Source organism: Podarcis erhardii (assembly GCF_964252035.2).
Source record: "Podarcis erhardii genome assembly, chromosome: 7".
Classification (NCBI taxonomy): domain Eukaryota; kingdom Metazoa; phylum Chordata; class Lepidosauria; order Squamata; family Lacertidae; genus Podarcis; species Podarcis erhardii.
This window is the reverse complement of record NC_138511.1, coordinates 22771931-22796583: the sequence shown is the minus strand read 5'-3', so window position 1 is coordinate 22796583 and position 24653 is coordinate 22771931. Positions and strand designations below refer to the sequence as shown.

Sequence of the window (24653 nt, the reverse complement as noted above, 5' to 3'; positions counted from 1 at the left end):
GCAGGCTGCAACTAGGAGATCCAAACTACCAACTAAATTTGTAGTGATTTTTACATTTAAAGGCACCATATAAGGGCTAGACTAGCTGATTCCCCACCCCCAAACATGTACATTGAGAAAAGAAACATTACTTACTTCCATCACTCTCTTCTGTGGGAATGTCAACTTCATCATTCTTATCATCTAACTGAGGTTCCTGGGAAGGCATCACAGAATCCTGTAAGAATATATATTACTGAAAACTCACTAATGTTGACTTTCATGCAACTCTAGCATGCTCTCTGAAGACTCCCCCCCCCTTGCAGTATGCTTCTCCAATTAACTAGCATATAGCTTGGCACGGAAACAGGCCTTACATTTATTCTCTTTTTAAAATAAAACCACATAATTAAAGATTTCCCAACTTGTCTCATATGAGATTATACCAACAGCATACAGCAAGAAAGAGTGTAGATTTTGGGGGAGGTGGTTAAAAAAGCCCAAGAGACATGACTGCACTCTCAAAATATATTAGTGTACCCCAAGATGTTTGGGTATCATTTGTAGGTTCTTGTATATGCTGAAAAAAACTCATTTTTTTTGTACGAAGAAATTTAAGTCACGACTGCAAAAAGTAGGTTTGGAAACCAGAAAAATGGTGCTGAAATCTCAGGATTTCTAAGGATCCACCTTCACTAAATGGTATCACTTCATGGAGGAAAGACAGCAGTAGTTTAATGTGAGACAAACATGTGTAACTCTGTGTACATGTTGCAGAACATAAGTAGTTTCCTACATGGAGGAAAATTAGGTAGATAATACAAGTTGTATGCTGCTTTAAAAATATATTATCTTGCCTCCTATCAAGATCTGCTATGAGTTTTTGCCATGGGTTTTGTAGACTTCAATTAAGCATTATGTCATAATCTAAAAGGTTTGGTTTCTAAAGGAGAATACTGTAGTTCTGGTGATGGGGGCATTTATTCTGAGCCCAACTCCGCTCTGGTTCCAATTTACTTTCTGTTGTGGAAAACGTTACTGGCAACTGAACGTACAAAGACTTGTGCAAGGTAGCCAAATGTTTAAGAGCTGAGACACACATCTGAATGTGCACCCTACTGAGTGTTCTAGCAGACAGTTGCCCTGGGATTGCACAGATAAAAGGGCAGCTTGCTCTGGCCCCATTCATTAGCCAGTAGGGCTATTAGCCTCAAGGAGTACTGGAAAGTTGGGTCCCTTTGCCTCCTATCGTGGCAAGATGGAGACCTACCTGGTCACATTCATATGCCAGAGGAGCAGCTGCAGCAGCAAGCTTACATTCTCCTCTCCCTGCTAAAGAGAACACTGTAACTAAGAACTAGCACCCGAGTTTGCTTCTTTCCTACTCTTTCCCTGTCTTTTCTCCTTTTGTGTCATGCCTTTTAGTATGTAAACCTGAGGGCAAAGACAATCTTATTAGCGGATTGATGTAAGACATTGTGGGAGCCTTTTACAGCTGAAAGGCAAGACAAAGATGCATTAAATAAATAAATAAATAATGGTGCAAAGGAGCATATCCACATCCGAACACACATTTTAACATGCATCCGATTCACACCTACAGATCCTCAGAGCAAAAATATACGAAACACTGAGGAGTTTCCATGGATATTTCAAAACATGGGATGGGAAAGCTGGATAATGCAGGCCTGTTCTTGTCATTAACATAATCCATTATATGAGTCTCTCTATGATGAATAAAATATTTTACTCTGGTATAAATTCATTTTATCCGTATTCACACAAGCAAGTATCCCCCTTTTCAGCCTGTTTGCCAAAATGGCAGACAACATTTTAAAACCCTTGATTCAAAAGTGCAAGAAAACTTGTTAAACACATCTTTCCAAGGGTATATTACCAAACCTCTAATATATACTTTAATTTAAAGAGGTCCCTAAATTTCCCTTGTCTTTTCTTTCAATATTCCAACAATGGAGAATATGACTCCAGGGATTCTTTCCTGTTTAAGTTGATTTGATAATTTCCTTCACTTTTTTAATCCCCCACCCCCCATCACTTCTAATGTGTGAACAGGAACATTTAGGATCCCTCTATCCCCCAAGGAAAATTCTGGTTCAATCAATGGTCTCAAAATTCTGAAAACTTTTTAAAGTCCAGATTCATAACCTGATACTTTTATGAAAAAAAATACCTCTCTGCGCTGACAAGACATCTGGCTTACTAATGGGGATTTATTTTTTCTTTCTGCTCAAGGAATCACAGAAGACAACAAGCTGACTTATTTCCTTTTTCAAATGCTTTTGAATTATATTAAAAAAACATTTTCGGCTGAAAATATTCCTCCTCCTACAAGCGAACCTGCATCTCTTTGGCCCTCTGCTTGCTGAATTCTAGAACATGCACATTCAGGGACGTAACAGAACCTCTGCAGGTGCAAAGCCAAAATTAAAGATGTACCCTATCTATGGAGGCTAATCCATCCTCATACCTGAAGATTTTTCAAGTGTCATTCCAAGGCATCCTTTTTTAGATAACATTTTAAGAACTTAATAGTTTTAGACACGTAGGCATTGTGCAAAATTAAGTTCTATAAATTTCCATGTCAGCATTATGTCGTTTTCCCTGGGATTTCCCGAGACAAACATCTGGAAAAGTGGCATATAAATTACCACAGGATGGATTCTTTGCTTCAAAAGCCACTTTTGTTTACAATGTAGAGGATCTTGCCTCAGCACATGTTAACAAATACCTTCAACTTTGACTTTTGTTACAACTACATGTAACTGCTGGTAGCTTTTGAGCTATTAAGTGGGACTTTCCATACCCAACTTGACTTCATATGCTTTATAAAGCTTTGCATTTATGTACAAAGATGTCATTTAGTTTTTTCATTTTCTTATTCTAGTTGTTCCTTTTATTCCAGGGACAAATATATAATGCACAGAGCCTATAAAATCTATATTGCAAAAACCTGGAACCAATTTAAAGTAGCAGGAAAGTCCTGAAAGCACAAGCAAGAAACGAACTCCAAAAGCATTCAAAGGATCTTTAATCTAGAAAGAATGAATTCCCAATGGGTTTTGATTTTAAGCTTACAAGCCCTAAGCACAGTGAAAGCTATGGCTGGATAGTTTCTTATGTGGGTTAGCAAGGACACTAATAAGATCCTGTCAGAAATAACCGACTATACAGGAGGCAAATACATACATATCTATTTTACATGAATGAATGAATGAATGAATGAATTAGATACTGTATTATTAATCTTGGAGAAACTCCCTTGAAGTGAGCATGGCTTGCAGAAGAGCATAGATTCAAGAAAGGGTAAGGCAAGATCCTTTTCTAAAGAGCTTAACATCTCATATCAAAGCAGGACTACAAGTCAACCTCAATGGAAAGGACTGGGAGATTACCAATTAAAATAATTTAGTAAGGGTTACATAATATGGCAAAGGATATGGGAGTGGAGTTTATTCCCATAGTTTAAGAGAATATATGTTTATGATATAAGTGAAAGGCCTTTTATATTATGAGGGACTCAGAATAGCTCAAAGCACCTGAATAAAGTAAAAACATAGGCCCAAGATATTTAAGGCACAGCTGCAATGCTGTAAGTCGAAAGCTATGGGTTTGGCTACAAATTGGCCTAATGCTGAATGAAGGTTCGTCCTCTCTGTGTCATCTTTACTAGAGAACCTTTTCTTCAAACAACAGTGATCTGTTAAACAAGACACCCACCAAATTCTGATTGTGAAGATGGCCTGCATTAAGATTTTTAGATAATTGCTCTTGGTAATAGCATCACAAAACCCAGCCAGATGGGCGAGGTATAAACAATAAAATTACTATTATTATTATTATTATTATTATTATTATTAAGAGGATCTACACCAGTCTTTGCCAGCCGTCACACAGCCATAGCTATGCTAGGTGGGGCTGATGAGGGTTATACTCCAAAACATCTGGCACACACCAAGCTGGGGATAGCTGGTTTACATAATATTGGAAAATATTAATGTATAGCGTAAGATAAAATTGAAAACAAGAGATTCAAAACAAAAAGTGTAAATGTAAGTTAGCTTTAGCTTTTTGGATAAGTGAGGTGAAGAGAATAGTAATTCTGAAAGGTTTGGCCAAAAAGGAGCAGTTTCAACTCAACACCACAACATTTTTGTGCTTATTCCAAAACTAAAATACTATTTGTTTGAATTTATATACCACCTTTTTGCCAAGGCACCCAAGGGGTTTTACAATTCTTTTTTTTTTTTTAATAATATTTATTATCATTTTTGAAAAATACAAATAACAAAGGTGCATACATAATGAGAAATTAAAGAAAAAAAGGAAAGAAAAGAAAAAGAAAGGAGAAAGAAGAAAGAAAAGATAAAAATTCCACCTTTTAAATCCCATTTTCAGTAACTTCTTTTCTGGACTTCCCCACGCCTCCCCTTCTTGTATTCCATTTCCCATATTTGTTCAGCAAGTTTTAACCTTAATATCATCACTTGTTTTAACCATTATTTCAATATTGTATTTGCTTTAATCTAATCAAAGACACTTAAACTATATATCTTGTTCATATATAAACAGGATAGAAGAGCAGAGAGAATAGAAAATAAAAATAAAAATATTTTTCCTAAGGTTGTCCCTGGTTCCCGTCCACGAATTCCCCATTTTATTACTAAAAAATAAGATTAAAAAAAAAAAAAGAATTTTTACACTGCATAGTGAAAATCAGGTCCCCTTCGGGCTCCCAAACCCTCCTTTTCTATCCCCAGTTTTTACCCCAAACCTAGGTCCATGAGTCTATCTTTTTAACCCGGTGCCCTAACGTCCGAGGCTCTCAAGTCCCCTTCAGTCCCTCTCAGCCGGCTTTTTTGAAAATCTTTTATATTAAATACCCAAACTCGAAAAAGTACTTTCCCAATACTGTCAGTGATTTTTCCAACCAAGTCAAGTTGTTTAAGTGTGAAACTCTGTCTTTGTTTCTTAAGTTCATACATCCCAGCTAGTCCAGCTTTCACTCTGGTCGGGTTTGAAGTCATCTTGATAGGTCCTTGGCTCTCATTTGTCTTCTGTATCACTTCGGCCGTCCCTTGTTTGACAAATGTCTTTTCCTCCTCTTCTTTCTTTAGTTTCCTTTCTTGTCCAGCTGCCGGTGTTTTGAGTAACAGGCCCTTTTCCATCTCAGTGATTATATTTTCTTTTGGTTTCAGCTTTGAAGGGCTTGTAGACCAAACATGACCTTGCTCGTACGTCTCTTGCAGCTTTCTCATGAGAACAACCAGCTCTTGCAGCTCTGCTCGTATTTCCCGACATATTTCCATCTTGTAATGTCCGTGGATCCCCTCTAGAGGGATTCTTGTTACTTAGTATTCCTTTCACTTCCGACCCAAAAGTCAATGTTATTTGTATCAATTTTCCTTTACTTTAAATTACTTTATATCCAGATAATCGGCTAAGAGTTAAAACTTTCAGTTATTCCCAGACCTTGACAGCTAATCTGACAGCTGTCAAAGGCTTGTAAGTCCACCGCAGGCTCTTTCACAAGTTACTCCCAGTCTTTAGAAAAGTGGTACTTGATCCAAATATCTAAACTCTTGCCCTCCAGCACGATAACTTAATCTTTTAAAATCCGTGGAGTTAATATCTTTATCCAATCACTAAAAAATAAGCGACGACTCTTCTCACAACCTTAGTTGACAAATCCTTGCTGTTAAGCTGTTTACAATGGGGGTGAGGCGGACTTCCTCTTTTCACCTACCCCCGCTCGTACCAAATCTATATGTAAATAGTTTCAAAAGTTCGGTTCCAGATTACTCACGGGTTGTTGCTCTTAAATTTAAGTCCGAATTTTAGACGGAAGAAGTCAGCGCTGTCCGGCAAATGGCATGCGGCTTCACTCAGCGGGGGAAGCAGAGGACTCACAGGACCACGCCGCTTCCCGGCACCCGTTCCGTAGCCTTTAAAAAGGCTCCTTCGCGGGTCGGGAGGGCGCTAGCGCTGCCCGCCGAGTCACCACGTCCCCGGTCATTCGCGCCCGAGGTTTTTAAGGGTCCCCGTGTCGCCGGCACGGCAAGACCCAGCCCCCGCTGAGCAGATTCCCTCCGGAGCTCGGAGGGAATCCGCCATTAGCCGATCGCGCTAACCCGGAAGTCCCCAAGGGGTTTTACAATTCTCCCACCCACTCAGCAGCAGATAAAAATAAAACACCAACACCCCAACACCCCAACCCTCCAAGACTTCCTTCTCACAGGGCAGATGGTGTCCAAATTAGGTTCAATACAACTGCACTCATTGAGTTCTTATCCAGTTCGTCACTGCCATCCATCTCATGCACCTCACAAGCAGGCTGAGGTAGAAGGAGGCTACAAACACCAGATCTTTTAAAACTAATGAACTGTACATCTGTATAGCCTTCATACATGAAAAAAGTACACAGCCCCACTGAAGCTTTTGCTGGAGCCAAACTTACCATATGCCTTTTGCAGGTCAGTGGGACAAGAATGTGACAGCGTTTATGGACCAACAACTTGCAGTTGATACACTTGTAGCCTTGCCTTCCGAGACCCCATATCCTTTCACTGCACTGGCCACAGTATGCTCTCTAGGAGGGAAAAAAAAGTATGAATCATCTTTCAGATACACCCACTTAGAGACATCTTCCACATAAAAGGGGGGGGGGGGTTTAAAAGCATTTTGCACACTGAAAAATTGCTCACAAGTGCAATTTGACAACTTTATATAGGACTAACACAGTGGTACCTCGGGTTAAGTACTTAATTCGTTCCGGAGGTCCGTTCTTAACCTGAAACTGTTCTTAACCTGAAGCACCACTTTAGCTAATGGGGCCTCCTGCTGCTGCCATGCTGCCAGAGCATGATTTCTGTTCTCATCCTGAAGCAAAGTTCTTAACCCAAGGTACTATTTCTGGGTTAGCGGAGTCTGTAACCTGAAGCGTATGTAACCTGAAGCATCTGTATCCCGAGGTACCACTGTAATAGGTTCATACATAACTTTCACTGGCCAGAAAGTTAGGGAGCAGATTATTTGTTCAGCAGGAGCAGCAGAGGGAGAGATGGGAAGCCAGGCCACTCCACTGGCTCTCCTGAGACACCCTTTGGCGCCTTTTCTCGTTGAATTGTTTCCGTCCCAGATGGTCCTCTTTAAGAACTGTAATGGGGTTTGGGGTTGCTTGTGCGTAAGGCGCAAACTGCTCCAAGCTGAGTAGTTTGGTTAAAACTTTCCCCTGGCTGGACAGTCAGTACTCCGTGACTGTCTCAATCACTGGCAGAATCCGTCAGTGGGCGTTTCCTGAATTTCCTCCAACATAAAAGTTCTTTGACACCAAGTCGCCGCCTAGCTTCCCTGCGCGGAAGCTTTCTGCGCAGAGTGGGCGTCCCAAGGGGAGGTCCTGTGCTCTCCCCGCTGGTCTCGCTAGAACAGTCCCAGAGCCTTTCCTCCGAAGCTCCCTCAGCCTCCTCTTTCTCCCTGGCGTCACGTCTATTTCCTTCCCCAGCGGAAGCTCTCCCTCTCTCCTTGCTGGTTCCCTCTCCAGCGTCATTGGGGAGCCTTACCACCACCGTGGCTCCTATGGCAGTTCCCTGACAAGAACCTTGTAACTTTAAGAAATGATCCTCGAGCCTGCTTTTCTGCTACTCTCCCAATCGATCCATCCCTTTTGTCACATGTTTTCTAGACTTCTCTAGCCCTGAGGGCAGAGATGGTCTTATTTTTTCTTGAGCTGTGAGTTCCTCTAGGAGCCTTTTTGGCTGAAGAGCAGAATAAACATACTGAAAACAAACAAATAAATCTAGCTCAATACTCTCTATTGTGACTGGCAGCAGCTCTCCAGGGTCACAGGCAGAGCTCCATCTTTCTTGCATTCTACATTTTAACAGGGATTGAACCTGGGACCTTCTACATGCAAAAAGCAGAAACTCTACCACTGAGCTATGGCCGTTCCTTGGATGATAGCAAACAGAAGCTTGTGCTGTCAGGTACTTTCTATGGGACAAAACAGATACACTAAACACATCACTGAAAATGTTTCTCTTCTGGGGTTAATATTACTTTTGTCAAAGTAAAAACAAACACCTGGCTTGTGCAAAGCTCTCAGGTACAACTATGGAGCTCAGAACATCCAAGCTACTGGCCTGATTTCAGTGACCCACACTTAATACACATGGAAGACTCAAACCAGTCCCCACCAAATGTACATCCTTCAGTGCCCTATTTCATAGTGTACATGCAAAACCATTCACAAATCTACCACCATTACAGCAAGAGGCATTCTGCTGTTATGTCTTCATACAAACACTTCCTTTTTCTTTCATGACACAAAGGCAAAAGATCAGAATGGGTATTCCATTAGCAAAAGGACAATAAGATAACAATGACTGTGCAGTGATTTCAAAAGATGAGGAGCACAACCTGCTATCATGAAGGGATGAGTAGTTCATTCTAAGCATTGAGAAATGCATTAGATGAAGCTGTAGCATTCAAGAGCCTATTTGCTTGAAATTTTTTTTCAGGTCAGTGGAACAAGTGAATAGCACCCCATTCTTGGGTTTGCAAGATGCTCAATGAAAATTTATGCCTCAGCAGAACTATATTGATAAACTTAAGAATATGTGTATTGGCTTTTTAAGGTGGCCAAAGATCTCCCCCTGGCATAGGCTTGATTCTCCTCCCCTCAATATTTTTTAGCTGTATCATCTTGGTTTAATTTGTCTGATTAAAAGCTGATAAAGAAGAACTAATACTTCATAAACAAATCACACATAGATGTTACATACACTTGAGCAGCACTGTGAGAAAACAAAGAAAACCCTAACAGAAAGCTGAAGTGGAAGGTTATCAGCCACAGCTGAGGCTCAAAAAAGTGTTATCTTCCTGCACATCAAATGCTATCCAATTCCCAATAGTACTTCAGGAATCAAAGAAATATGATCTGTGCCGAGTTCCTCAAATTAAGAGGGGCATCTTATTAAGGCAAGATATATCAAAAGGGGAAGTATTTGACTTGTGAAATTAGAGAGCATCTCTAAAGAATCTTGTTAGAAGACCTGGGAGTGAGAATAATCCAGTTTACTTTGCTGCCTCTGCCCCAGAAGTGGAAGGACAGTTGCCAAAGAAAAGACATCTTGTGCAGGCCATATCTAAACAATAAGCATTCCTAAAAGGAACTTGGGGAGAGGTTTTATTTCTAAATGTTTCTTAGCAATAATGATAGGGTTATCCTTCCTTTAAAAAGAGCAGTAGTAGGATTTTCTATCGAAAGTGTTCCAATAACTCCTGCTCTAAGTGTTTTACTTGAAGCCTAATTTTTTTTTGGGGGGGGGGGGGGAGAATCAAGCCAAGGAGCCTAATTTTTTTGGTTCTTTGCAAAAAATAAAACAGGATTTCCAATAAACATTTTACTGGCAGGCAAATCAATATTTCTTTTTTATATATATAAATATTTATTAAGGTTTTTAAATATAAATGCACACATAATAAACGATCTTACTTCTATTACAACAATTTCATCACTTCTTTGGACTCCCTCACGTCTCCCGCTCCCATTTACATCGTTAAAAAATTTTTTTCCAAACAAATTATCAACTTGTTTACAATCTCATGTCCACTCATTCAAATATAATCTAGCACTTCTTCCAAAAAATTTTATATTTTCTTTAGTCTCACTTATCATCAAATTTAAATCTAGTTTAGTGGTGGCCAGTTTTTTATAATCTAGCATCCTTCTTAACATTCAACCAAATTACAATGTTTTTGTAGATACATCTTGAATTTCTCCCAGTCTTCCTCCATCTTCTCTTCTCCCAGGTCACGGATTCTGCCGGTCATCTCGGCCAGTTGCATATAGTCCATCAGCTGCATCTGCCACTCTTCCAGTGTGGGTAGATCTTGAGTTTTCCAGTTTTTTGCAATGAGAATCCTTGCTGCCGTTGTTGCATACATAAAAAATGTTCGATCCTTCTTTAACACCTTCTGGCCTACAATACCCAGAAGGAAGGCCTCTGGTTTCTTTGTGAAGGTATACTTAAATACCTTTTTCAGCTCATTATATATCATTTCCCAGAAGGCCTTCACCTTAGGGCATGTCCACCAGAGGTGAAAGAATGTTCCTTCATTTTCTTTGCATTTCCAACATTTATTATCAGACGAATGGTATATTTTGGCAAGTTTAACTGGGGTCATGTACCATCTATATATCATTTTCATTACATTTTCCTTCAGAGCATTACATGCGGTGAAGTTCAGCCCAGTGGTCCACAACCTTTCCCAGTCCTCAAACATAATGTTATACCCAATGTCCTGTGCCCATTTTATCATAGCCGATTTAACCATTTCGTCTTGTGTATTCCATTTTAGCAGCAAGTTATACATTCTAGATAGTACCTTGGTCTTTGGTTCTAACAATTCTGTTTCTAACTTCGATTTCTCCACCTGGAACCCTAACTTTTTGTCATTTTTAAAAACTTCTTTAATCTGAGCATAATGTAACCAGTCTCGCACCTTATCCTTCATTTTCTCCAAACTCTGCAATTTCCAATTGTCTCCATCTTTTTCTAATATTTCCCAATATTTTGGCCATTTGGCCTCCATATTGGGTCTTTTTCGGGCCTTAGCCTCCAGAGGTGAAAGCCACCTTGGAGTTTTATTTTCCAATAAGTCTTTATATTTTGTCCAGACATTAAACACTGCTTTCCTGACAATATGGTTCTTAAAGGCCTTATTGATCTTAACTTTGTCATACCATAAGTATGCATGCCAACCAAAAGCATTGTTAAAACCTTCCAGGTCCAGTACGTCAGTGTCTTCGAGAAGTAGCCAATCTTTTAGCCAGCAGAAAGCTGCGGCTTCATAGTACAACTTTAAGTCTGGCAGGGCAAAAACCCCTCTTTCTTTCGCATCTGTTAATATCTTAAACTTAATTCTGGGCTTTTTGCCCTGCCAGACAAATTTAGATATATCTTTCTGCCACTTCCGGAAGCACTCCGTTTTATCCACAATCTGTAATGTTTGAAACAAAAACAACATTTTTGGCAATACATTCATCTTAATAGCAGCAATTCGGCCTAACAAAGAAAGCTTCAATTTTGTCCAACTATCCAAGTCTCTCTTAATTTCAGACCAACATTTTTCATAGTTATCCTTGAATAGAGAAGAATGTTCCCTCTCTTCTCAGGGGGTTCTTAGTTCTCCAAATGTCAATCCAGTCCATATTGCCGGTCATTTCAAAAAAGGTCTTTGGTAGTCTGCCGTCTTTTGTAACATTTTGATTTTGTGACTTATCCATGTTAGTCGATACGACCCCATTCATATCTCCCATCATAATGATGTTGTTGTAGTCCAGATAGTCCAGCATAATCTCATGCAACTTCTTATAAAATTCCGATTTCCCGTCATTTGGTGCATAAATTCCTAATATCAGAATCTTTTCTCCTTGATGTTGTATCTCAATTGCTAATATTCTTCCATGTTCATCTTTAAATAAAAATTTAGGTGACAGGCTCTCTTTTGCATATATCACCACTCCTCGCTTCTTTACTCTGTCCGAAGATATAAATTCTTGACCAAGTCTTTTGTTTATTAACACCTTTCTATGGAGCCTAGTCACATGTGTTTCTTGTAAGCAGATAATGTCCAATTGTTCTTTTTTTAATATATAAAAAATTTTCCTCCTTTTTTCCGGGATGTTACAGCCATTAATGTTCCAACTCAAAAGTTGCAGAGACATCCTGAATAAATCTGGTTATTTTTCAAGGGGTGGTACCTTATTCGAAGGATCTTCAGGGTCCAAGGGTGCAGGTACCTCTGGTGTTTCAGGCCCTGGAAGTTGATCAATTCCTTTGTGAAGGTCCTCTCCGTATACGTTCAGAAATTTATCTCTATCTTCCAATGTTCTGATTTTGATCTTCTTCCCTCTAAAGGTAAAAGATAGTCCTTGAGGAAATTCCCACCTAAAGATGATTGAATTCTTCCTTAGTAATCTTGTCAACTCCAAGTAGTTAGATCTAAGATCTAACAGTTGTTTAGGAATATCCTTGTAGATCTCAATTCTTTTGTCCAGAATGTCCAGTGACTTTCCGTAGTGTAGGCCCAGAATCTTGTCCCTTTCCTCCTTTGACCTCAATGTTATCAAACAGTCTCTGGGCTTCTCTTTCTTTATAAGTCTTCCGAGCCTAAAAGCTGAAACAATTTTAAAATCCTTTTCCTCTAAGCTCCAAAATTTGGAGAATTCTTTGGTCAAAAACTCAGCTAGGTTGCCTTCTTCCACTTCTGGTATTGCTCTTATCCTTAAATTGCTCTCCCGGTTCCGCAATTCAATCATAGATAGATAGGTCTGGTGTTCACCTACTTGTTTGCAGAGTGGTCTTACCTCTTGTTCTAAATTTTCAAGTTTTTGGCTGGTATCTTCAGCCAATTTCCGATTTTCCCCTGCAGCCTCCTTCAATTCTCCAATTGCTTGAGTATTCTGTGCAACTTGTCCAGATAATTTATTTAAACATTCTGTGTTCTGGTCAATTTTATATGTTTGCTCATCGGCCTTCTTGTCCAAAGATTCTACTTTCTTGTCCAAAGATTCTAATTTTTCAAAAATTTTCTCTAAAATAGCAGTGCTTGCCCCTGAGGCCATATCTTCCAATTGTAATTCCTCAGTTTCTCCCTCCCCTGCCCGTGGCAGAGAGGCAGCTTCCTCCTCAGAAGGCAAAGTAGGCACAGATGATCTACGTGCCTGTGAGGCTGCGGTTAAAGTTGTCAAAGTTGTTTGTTTAGTTCTTCCTCTCCTTCTTGCACCACTCATTCCAAAGTTATCTAAAAGTCAAGGTCAAGCTGAGTTGTTCCCATGAGAAAGCAGCAGCCCAGATGGTAACAGTCAACAGAGGGCCGGGAAAAGGAAAGTAAAATAAGAGTCACTGCTATAAGTCCCAAATCCTCTAGGGGGAGTTTAAAATATTTCAAGGAAGAGATCAATTTCAGTTAAAATAAAGTCAGATTTCTAAGTCCAAGAACCTTCAATAAAAAATTTTTCAGCAGAGTTAGGGTTTAATACAGCAACAGTGTTTCTGATGGTGCAAACTGGTAATCCAAATGCCTCAAAGTAGCAAGTTCAGACTCTCTCAGATTTTTTCAAAGTTCAGATTCAAAGTATCCAAACTGCAAACTGCTGACAGCTCAATTTCTCAGGCAGCTCCAGCACCTGGGGTTTTTAGTTAAAATGTAGCTCCAAGAGAAGAAAGATATCCCCATGCAGCTAAAATTCATAAAGTCCAGTACATAAAATTGTTATTCCACTTAAGATAAAGTTCAATGGGTGCTCAGATCAAATAGTTTAAAAGGTCTCTCTTTGCCTCCACTCCTCCAGCTCTTTGCGTTCAAGTTCAACGGGAGCGGAAGACGGACTTCCTGTTTTTCGTCACTCCGCTTTCAGCCAAATTTAATGTTTTAAAGTTCCAAATTGCATACAGTCAATTATTTACTCACGGGTTGTTGTTTTCAAAGCAAAAATTTCAGGAAGAAAGGTCAGCGCTCACTGGCAACAGCTACGCGGCTTCACTCCGCCGATTGCGGAACGACCCTCAGCGCCGCAGCCTCCTCCACGATCCGGAGCCCCTTACGGGGTTCCTTCAACGTTTTGGGGGCCGCTACTGGCGCCCGCCGGGTCCCAGGACCGCAGGCTTCTGCCGCCTGCGGGTTTCCGTTATGGGTCTCCGCTTTTGCCGTAGCGGACGACCCTTTCTCGAGCGGAGCTCCCTTCCCGGTTAGGAAAGGGCAGCCATTACCCTTCGCGCCGCCTCCGGAAGTCCTGATATGTCCTGGGAGATTGAAGTGTTCTCCTACTGGTTTCTCTGAGAAACATTCTTGTAGTCCCAGGACATTCTATACAAGATCTCAAAGTAGCTGTTTTACTACAAAGGAATTTCAGAAATAGACTGGAAAGAGAAGCTGCTGAATTACAACTTATCACCAAACTTAAAACCATGGAGAAACCTGGTCTGAACAAAGACCTTGGATTCTTATCTCATTATACATGACAAAGCCATTTTTCACCTTTTCACCCCTTGCTTTTTCCTGTAAGACCTATTGCAGTCGTTAAGAGTCGTCAACAGGCTCATCACAGCTATCTGCCAATCACCCATTCCCACCACCCTTCTGAGTAATACCCCTCCCCACCTTCTCACTATATAGAAGGATCTGGAAACTTCTGTTTCAGTGTATCTGAAGAAGTGTGCATGCACACGAAAGCTCATACCAAGAACTGACTTAGTTGGTCTTTAAGGTGCTACTGGAAGGAATTTGTTTTGTTTTTTCTTCAATTTCTGGTAAGCCCCAGTTGCTCCATCCAAAAAAATTAGAAAGTGTGAACTAGTCCTACTTCTTAAAAAATACACAGGGGCCCAACAAGTGGTCTTAGAAAACCAGACATTGTAGCATTACAGAAGCTTAGCAGGTTTAGCCCTGGCTGGCAAGAGAGATGGGAGACCACTGCAAGCCTCATATATGAGTAAGATGTATTTGCATAATAAATTCATTTTTATAACTTAAAGGAAACACATACAACTATCATTCAGTCTGATCACTAACCTCTTCCCTTCCCCCAAAACAAACGTTCAAGTTGAGAGTAAAACACCACAGTGTAGTCAAACTCTACTATAGGGATAGGGAAGATCTATGGAGGATAACTCCACAACACCAACTATTTTTTATGTTGTGCCAACACATTACCTCATTAAAAATCCTCCAAATATTCCCAACTACAAAACTTGTTTCTACAAAATCTAAAATGCTCTTAAAAAACAAAACAAAACCCTCATCATTAGATCTGACATTGCTCTCCCTAGAAGGGAATTAATTCAAACTGAAAGTCAATATTTAATCTTGCACCATAACTCAACACAGTAGCCACTGAACCCAACCTGACTTTGCTTGCAAAGTCACACTTATAAATCTAACTCCATTTTCAGCTTTAAAAAACTGTACATCAGACCTGTTGACTGTGTACACCTTGAAGCGGCTTAGCATTAAGAATTTGGATTTGTAAGCCCACCTATATCTGGTTCTCAAATTACAGAGGAGGATATGTGGGCATTTAGCAAAATCTATAACCACCATCCTGACTCCTCCTAATTTTAGCCAAAATATATTTCCTGCTGTTCTCAAACAGTAGCTAAAAAAATAAAAGGAGCAAGGACCCCTCTAGCTCTTCTGTAATTAAAACACTCACCCATCACTCCCCTTCACAATGTGATTGGCTTATAAAAAGAGAGTACATAGGATGACCCAGTAACAGCACTCCTGAGTGGAAATGGCCAAGAGTGTGCTACAACAACTGAGAAATGAGACTTGCTCCAGCAAAATGTTTTCTAAAATGGAACAGTGGATTGTCAAGAATTTCAGCTTTGAAAGGGGGGGGGCGTCACTCTGTGTGGGTAGAAAGGTTCACAATAAACTAAATTTCATTATTTTACAACTTCCTGGGATGAGAATAAAGACCAGCTGACACTTATAGCAGAAAGGAAAATTATATATAATAGGAGACATTTAAAAAACGTAACTAAGCTACCTAATATCAAAAGCGTATTACTATTTGTTGCTTTGCACTGAAGAATAAACCCTAATTTTCAGGCCACAGTGACAATCATGGGAACAGAAGCCCCTGACTGAGTAGCCCTGAAAGCAGTTCTGTGCCTTGTTAGACGTTACTATGGCCCAATTCACACATTCAACTTACCATGTGGGCGGCCGCTTGAAATGGAGCTGTGTGGGAGCAACTCTGTAGCAAGCCATGTGTGTGAAAGCAGCTCCCCATGCAGTTCGGGTGATTTCATCCGCACCACTGCAAACTCAAATTGCCCACGCTTTATGGGAAGACGTTTCACACAAATAGCTTGCCACAAGGAGATGCATCCACATGGTTCTATTTCAAGCAGCGTAAACACACACACACACACACACACACACACACACTATATATTCAGTTTATGAAAGTTTCTTGCCTGCCCATTTCTTATTAAATGGTACTGTGACAAGAGAAGGGCCTACAGTCTACACAGTAGAATTAACTGCATCTATGCTGGAGAAGAGATGCTTGCTTTTTCCACTTGCTGGACTCCTGCTTAAAGTGTTCACACAAGAAGTCACCCTGAGGAAACTCTAGACCTAACAAAATTTTGTGGAATACAAAATGACTAGAAGAGGATTGCATTCACAGATGCAGGCTTCCTAACCTCTCCCCCCGTACAGTATGACTATTGACAAAACTGATAAGGACTGATGTGGGTTGGAACCCTGAGGGTCGCAGGTTCTTCATCTTTATCCTGTACCTTCATCTTAAACATGTGTACAGGCTAAATCTTTCTGCAATGTAGCTGTAATACCATGTTTTGTGGTGCTGCTTTAGTTTAACAATGATCTGATAGCATAGCAAATTGTGTAATTTAACCATTAACTGCACCTGTTTTGGTATATTTACTGTAAGGAATAAAGAACATAAAAAGCTATGCATCTGCTTGGGATAAAAGCATCTTTCTTTTACATTCTTGCGGTACATTTGGTCAATTCTGAGCAAGGCCCAAGTCTGTACATTACCCAAATGAGTGAGACCTGCTATTTGTTTTATATTGCACAATATATGGCACACAGAGTGTTACGCAGAAGTTTTGGCTTTCATGATGAAATGCACACTTTTACTTGAAGCAGACTCTTTAATATACCTCAAGCTTTATTTTGTGTGTGCAGAAGAGGCAGAATTCCCACATGAAAGTAGTAGTATGAGAAAATGTATTGGTTAGAATAAAATCAGGGTAGCGTCCAATGTTAGTACTACTCAGAAAAGAGCCACTGAAATTAATGATCATGGCTAACAGGTCCATTAATTTCAGCGAGTCTACTCTGAGTATGCCATATTTGGATACAACCCTATACCATTTTATTTCTAAGCAAACTTTCAATTAAAAATACTCTTATCTGGGATATGGGTACTCATACTCATAGGTCTGGGATCCAAATGGCTACCAATATTTGGCATGCATGTGGTGGGCTTCTTGACTTTGCTTCTTTTAAACAGTGGACTCTATCCCTATCATATCACAATCTGCTTTTGAAAGCTCCTTTGCTTTCAAAGAAGCCCAAGCCCTTGTATACTGTATGTTCCTCCCCCCTTTTTTCATAATACTCCCCCCACCCATATCATAAAAAGTAACAAATGTTTTAAAACATCTTTCTACTAGAAAAGAAACTTATTCTAAGGTAAGGACAGAAGTGAAATGGATGTGCAGAAGGTACTCACAAAGCAGAAGTTTGTGTGTGTGTGTGTGTGTCTGAAAATTCATAATAGTAGAGTCAGGGGCATTAGCCTTTACATGACTATTTTTAACTAGGCCTACATTTAGCATCAGAGAACACTGGTACTATTCACAAGCTTTTAAAACTTTGCATACCATTCAGGTTGAGCTTTGTGCTTTATGTGCTTCATAAAAAACTGTTGATCCCAAAATTCTGGTTTAATTGTCCCCTAAAACCTCTTAATATTCAAATTAGAGTGCATTGGCATATGACAGCCCCACATTAATCTGTGAATCATATCACTTAGATATTAAGACCATAATCAGGAAAGATTTTGCTCACCACTTATTAGGGGTTCATGTATACATACATATGTAGATAAGTGTGTGTGTGTGTGTGTGTGTGTGTGTGTGTGTAGCCATTAAAGAACTCTCTGCCTTTCCCACAAGGCAGCAATAGTCAGACAATCCTTATAATTATCCTAAAATCCAACACTCCCCTGCTCATACATTTTTCACAAAACTTCAGAAGACTGTATTATGTAGAGAATACATGCTGCAGCATAATGGGCTGGGTTAAGGAAGGAGGGGTCTCTGGATTCCTTTGCTTTTATAGATGAAGTCAGACCCTTAACACGGCTGTGTCTTTAGTACATGCAGTAGAGTTTGCAGCTCAGTAGATAAAAATATTTGTGGTTTCGTTAATTAGGTCATATCCATTTAGCTCCTCTGCATTTTAAGAGAATTCTAAGCATCTTAACGCTAATCTACACACAATAGGAAAAAGGAAGCGGTGAAAGACAATAAATAGGCTTAGGGGGAGTATTCACGATGCAGACTGGCTGGAAAGGCAGCATGAAAAATATTTATTTGGACACAGACACACACAAAAGGCAAGTTTTCAAACGCATAGAGGAGAAATTAATCCTACATTACTGTCCCCACAATGAATTCAAAGACCTTTTATTCAGTAATATTGCATAAACTGAATTGAGATGAACCAAATCTCTGCCTATTCTTCCCCAGTATAGGAAGCTTCCAGTAGGAAAGGATAATAATTTACAGCACCTCACACAGATATACAATACACACACCACTCCCGAGGCTTTTTGGCTTTTTTTTTTTTTAAGCAACAGTACTCACTCTGTTAAAGCGTTTGGCTTGGAACAGATGCCCATTCACTCTGTACAGCTTCCTCCATCTTCTGGCTCCACGTCGGTAGATTGATTCTAAGAAGGAAATTAAAAAGGTGTAAAGCAGGAGCATAGTAATACCACACGCACTCTACATTGAGCAAGTTGCGCCTTAATCTTGCTTTCCTGAACATCCACGCACAGCTAAATATTGCTGGTAACACAATCTGCTGTCAAAAAGCATCTGGAGGAGATGCTTCCCCCCACCCAGCCTCTCCCATTCCTCCATCCCCCCCTCTTGCTGTTTCCCCTCACATGATTATAATCTTGTTACAGTTCTGTGACTGCTTGCTGCTTCAAGCTCAGGTGAGATGGAGAGAGATAACTGGGTTAAAGAAACAGCATTCCTTGCTAACCCTCATCATGGCAGTCTTGCTGTACCAGCTCTTCACGAAAACATCAAGGATACAAGTTAGCTTAAAAGGATAGTGCAAGAAGTACACCAAACCATACAAATCTTTGCACAGTTATGATTCCCATTTTCCCTGTGCTAGAAGATGATGTCACTATTTGATCTTCCTTTTTTAAAAAAAAACAAAGAGGGAACAATTCAAGTGTTTTCTCAGTTGTACAGTAATTTTAAAAATACAGAACCAGGACAAAGGAACCTTAGGGACATGAGGACCACTCAGAGAGATACCGTGGCAAGTTAGATTTTTGCATCACCTGCGCTTTCCAGGATGAAATTGGATTGAAAGTCATAACTCATCTTCACAACAATTGTGATGCAAGTCACTATTACTGGCATTTTATAGAGAGGGAACATAGTCTGACAGGTAAGGATTTGCCCAAGGCCATTGAGATCAGAGTCCAGAACACGCTACCCAATGGACTATATATTGCCTTTCACACAAGATTACGAGCAGACATGAGGAACATGATGTGGCTCCTTAAGGGGTGATATAAACAGAGTAAATAAATGTCTAGCTTCACAATTACCACCCCAGAGGTAAGGTGGAGTAGAGGCGATGGGAGCTGTAAGCAGTAGGACTTGCTAGCAGTCCACACTCATACCCCACAAAACAGCAGTATATAATAACTAGTTACAATTTCCCAAAAGGAAGCAGAGGAGAAGGTGTACAAAGCTGCTGCTAGTGACTTGGCTAGGTAGCAGGATGTGGCAAAAGTGAAACTCATTAGTCACACTCCTTACTTTTAAACTTAAAAGTTGCTCCTGGAAAAGCCATGTTGTTGGGAGCTACAGTAGGAACTGAATTGTGTCCTAAGACAGACACAATTACATCTTATTTAATAATTTTCAGGTTACAAATTTTAAGAAGTCCACTCAATGCTTTCCTTAAAAAAAAATGTACATATGAGTTCTTGGACTTTCTCAGAAAACGCTGAATATTATTTCATCTATTTACGAGGGCGGTCTTCAAATATCCTGACTTAATAAACCACAACCTCTGAGATGAGATTTGTGCTGACAGAACTTATTTGGAATCACAGCCACTGTAGCCAAACTGATATGATGAGACAATCTGAAGAATTTAGCACTTTAAAAAAAAGTGTTTTCTGCTTTACTTTGCTTTCAAAATATGCACGAAAGCTATTTTCACCACCAATGAAAGACCTATAGCTTTCCTAAGGCAGAAACTGTTTTCTGAACAAGTTTACTTAGACTTGGCTGTGTAGCAGTTTTAGTTAGGTTATGGCTAATTCAGAACCAATTTCCACTCCCTGAAGAATGAAAAGTAAAAAGTAGAGATAAAAACCAGATTTAAAAGAGATAACAGAATGAGCAACTGAGTACCACAGATAGTGCCATTTTCTTGTTTTAGAAACCTGTCCTACAGTGCTAATACATGTCAAGATTTGAAGAACTACTTTTATATGGAATTTTTGGATTTTTCCTTAAACAGGACCCCTCCAACTATGTAATCTCACAATAGAGTTTGAGTCTGTTCCGTTTTAAGAACAGTTTTTCATGGTGCACAAGAGTTGTCATTTGAAATACAATAGTCTAAAGCAGCGTCTTGGGTCTTTTCGGCCCTGGTTAAGAATGTTAATGTAGGCAGCTGAAACAAGGTACTGTCTTTGAAAAGTAGCACTCATCATGCTCTGCTTTCTCTGAAGGGGTGGAAAAAATGATTTATTTTAAATAAACACAGCCCTTCAGTCTACAAAACTCCTACGGTAGCTAACAGATTAACTAAAAAGCAAAGATCATCAATACATTCAATAAGTAAAAACAGATCAGCAGCAAAGACATTACTACCCAGAAAACCAATGGATGACATTTCCTTTCTTTTAATTTGAAACCATTGCTCCTAGCCTCCGGAGCTGGAGAAAACAAGCTTGCTCCATCTTCTATGTGACAGCTCTTTAGATATTTGAAGACTATCATTTCTCTTCTCAGTCTTCATTTTTCCAATCTGTTAAGGTCATTTTGAATTGTTTAAAAAGACATTGAACAACAATGGGTCCAGGACAGAACTCTGTGGCACCCCACGAGTCACTTTTTTCCATGATGATGAGGAACCATTAGTTAGCGCTCTTTGGTCTGGTCAGCCAACCAGCTACAAATCCACCTAACAGTTACTTCGTCCAGCCCACATTTTACCAGCTTCTCCACAAGAATATCATGGGAGACTTTGCCAAACGCATTACTGAAATCAAGATACACTATATCCACAGCATTTCCCTGATCCACCAACTTGTTACTCTATTAAAAAAAGGGGATGAGATTCATCTGGCATGACTTGTTTTTGAGAAACCCATGCTGGGTCTTAGTAATCAGAGCAACCTTATCTAAGTGCTTGTAGACTGATTGTTTACTTATCTGTTTGATTGCATTTCCTGGAATCAATGTCATGATAGTAACCTGGGTCTTCTTTTCTCCACTTTTTCTTTGCAAGAAATGGATCTTTCAGAATGGCGGCACCTATTACCAGGAATTGCCCGCCCACTAATATTAGGCAGTTTTAAAAACTGTTTTGTTTAGAAAAGTGTACCCAGCCATTTAATTCTATGTATTTTTTAAAAAATAATTGCTGATTTTGCATATATGTTGATAAACTGGGTTTACTAGCTTTTACTATTTACAGTGGTGCCCCGCAAGATGAATGCCTCGCAAGACGGAAAACCTGCTAGACGAGAGGGTTTTCCGTTTTGGAGGCGCTTCGCAAAACGAATTTCCCTATGGGCTTGCTTCGCAAGACGAAATGTCTTGCAAGTTCCTGCGGGTTTTTCCCCCTTTCCCCCCCCCTTTTCCTAAGCCGCTAAACCACTTATCAGCTGATCCGCTAAAAGCTGCTAAACCGCTAATAGTGCTAATCCGCTAAGCTGTCAATGGGCTTGCTTCGCAAGACGAAAAAACCGCTATACGAAGAGCCTCACGGAACGGATTAATTTCGTCTTGCGAGGCACCACTGTAATTGTATCAGTATTTTTATGAACATTTTATATTCTATGTAAACTACTTAGATTATTGATAAAGTGGTGTATATATTCTGTTATATAAATAAACGCCTGTGGAGAGTAGAAACAGAAGCAAAAGTGAGTGAGGTACCAACAGCACATTTTACCTTTGTACAGTAGGCTAGTTTCGACTCTCACGCACGTCTCTTTCTATGCTCCACCCAGGCTAGCAGAAGGCATGATCAGAGCTCAAGGACACATTATTGCCAAGCAAAAGTACTTGAGAAGTGGTGAGATGGATGTAGCCTGGGGATTGAGTGAGTGATTTTGTGTGTGTGTGTGTGTGTGTGTGAGAGAGAGAGAGAGAGAGAGAGAGAGAGAGAGAGAGAGAGAGTGTGTGTGTGTGTGTGTGTGTGTGTGTAAGTAGGGAAGAAGTGTTGCATTTGGCTCCCAGGTCTGAGTTTCCACACCCCTACTCTAGCAGCCTCCAAGTTAAGACTGATGCAAGTGACTGTTCTGAAAGTACTTAGCAAAACAAGTCTCATTAGGCCTGTTTTGCCCAAGAGTCATACTGCATGAATTTTGTCCAATACTCATTACCCACAGAGATTTTATTTTGGCCTAAAAACACCAGATCCTGCCCATTTATTACACAGTATTCCCTTTGAAGAAATCTCCCCTTTCTGCATCCAAGCCTAGACTGTCTTGACCAGTCAGAAACTAAAGGCTTTAAGAAAAACAAACCTTGAGGTGAGCTTTTATTTCAACATCTATTAGTAGAATATTCATAAGGAATTGTAGTAGTTTATATAATAACTGTATGCCCAAGGTTTGAAATAATACATTTGAAACCATCTATGTGACACACACCAATGCTGCAATGTGGAACTAGTATTCCTAAAAACAAAATAGGTAACTAGCATTAAACACACAAGCAGGACACAAAACTCCAAGTATGTATGAGACAATGCTTAGAAGCAATTCTAAAAAGACAATTTTCATGCTTTATAATTCGGGGAGGGGGGGAATCTCTAGAACAGCTTTCCCCAACCTGGCACCTTCCAGATGTTGCTGGACTACAACTCCCATCAGCCTCAGCCAGCATGGCCAACAGTATGGAATTTGAAGGGCCACACATTCCCCATCCTTGCTTTTACAGTATATAACAAGAATCCTAGGAAAGGGGGAAGTGAACAAGGAATGAAAGAATGGCGAAAGGACACCTATTTCCTTTCTAACTTTCCAAGACATCTCATCTGCTATAAAATGCTCAGCATCAGGCAGTTAACCTCAATCCTAGCCCCTCTAGAACAGCAATAAGGAAAGTCTTGGCATGACACCGGTCCTTTCCTGTGCCCTCTTCTACAAAAATTCTCTCCTTAAGAGATGGGAACAGTACTACAAGACTCCACCCTCCAGGCTGGCAGGCAGGTGTCATGATCAAGAGCACTCCTCTGAGGAGGTACAATTCTCCTACAAATTTTTGTAGGAGACCCCGATAATTCAGTTCCAAAATACTACATTTGCTTTAGTAACACACCAGGGGACTCAGCACAAAGAGAAGGTGACAACTGTGGCAGCTTCTGGATTGCTGCTACCTAAATTAAATGAGGCACATATGAAGATCTGGAGGGTTTTGATTTTGACAGAGCCTCCTTAAATGGAATAATCCTGTAGCAATTCTTAAACAAAACTTAAAATGTAGTCAAAACCAACTAAACACTTATGTAAATGTGCTTTAAAAGGCAGAATCTCTTGAATTACCTCAGAGCTGGGAATAAAATGTGCAGTGTTTCAAAGCCCTTAAAACACAAGTCTTAATTAGTATAACGAACATTGGGAAAAAAGTTTCAAACAATATTTTTTTAAAAAAACCACACCAATGCATTTAAGAGAGACCAAGGCAAACAAAATGTCTATTTCAAGGCCACTGAAGATCCCCTCCCCCAGCAGCTCAACGCAATTCACAGCAGAAATACCAGTGCTCATAAGAAACATGTCCTTGAGGCAGGGACTCTTAAGTGCAAATATCTTCAAACTCAAGATTTTAAACAGAGTTGACGGAATTCTGGCATTGGTTGGAGAGATTGCTAATTCCAATAAAGGACTTCAAGCAAATGCTCAAAGCAGCATGCAGAATTCAAATGCTTTCAAATCCTGTCGAAAACTAGAGAACTAACAACTAAAGAAAAAAATCTTCAGAGTTCAGATTTTGGGGAATGGTTAACTTTATTTAGGGGGGGGGGGAATTCTATACAACTTTCCAGCCCGAACAAAGGTCCCCAAAGAACAAATTGCCAAGTAACAAAAATCAAAACTAAAACAAAACCAAAAGGATCGGTGTTCAATCATACTTTAAAACCACAAAAAGCTGTAAGAATGTTAACACTGCCCATTTAAATGTAAATAATGGGACTATTTCCCCCTCCTTTGTAAGTGAAGGGTGCTGCCACCAAAAAGGCCCTTATGCTATATTTTCTTTTAAGTTGGCATAATGCAACATAATAGTCAAAATAATTAACTAAGAGTCTCTGGCTTAGCTTGGCCATCAATTCCGGGTGGTCTTTGGAAAGATACCACTTTGGCACTGGCTTCCATTTGCAATAGGGGAATAAATACTGGTCCAGCTTACATGGCTGTTGTAAGAACCACAGAGATAAGCTATGCAAAGTGATTTGAAGAAATGAGGTAGAGGAAGAACTACCAAGGATTGCTGATGGATACTTCAAGAAGTGCATCGGACCTAGTCCACAACTTTAAACAACACTGTGAGAGAATCATTCAATTAGTACCCTCACCAACTGACAGGGATGAAGAAACAAGA

The 24653-nt window shown here is 39.9% G+C and overlaps 1 protein-coding gene across 3 annotated transcripts in view; it reads right to left on the bottom strand.

The window, feature by feature from the left end:
* PRKCZ (protein kinase C zeta) overlaps positions 1 to 24653 on the bottom strand; it is a 106278-nt gene that overhangs the window by 29484 nt on the left and 52141 nt on the right. For 2 of the 3 annotated variants that reach the window (XM_081871041.1, XM_081871043.1), the window contains 3 exons: positions 18417 to 18502; positions 6455 to 6586; positions 136 to 217 (listed from right to left, as the gene is read on the bottom strand). In XM_081871041.1, coding sequence (XP_081727167.1) covers positions 136 to 217; positions 6455 to 6586; positions 18417 to 18502 — 300 coding nt within the window. The remainder of the gene's footprint in view (positions 1 to 135; positions 218 to 6454; positions 6587 to 18416; positions 18503 to 24653) is intronic. The other variant, XM_081871042.1, reaches the window with a different exon arrangement.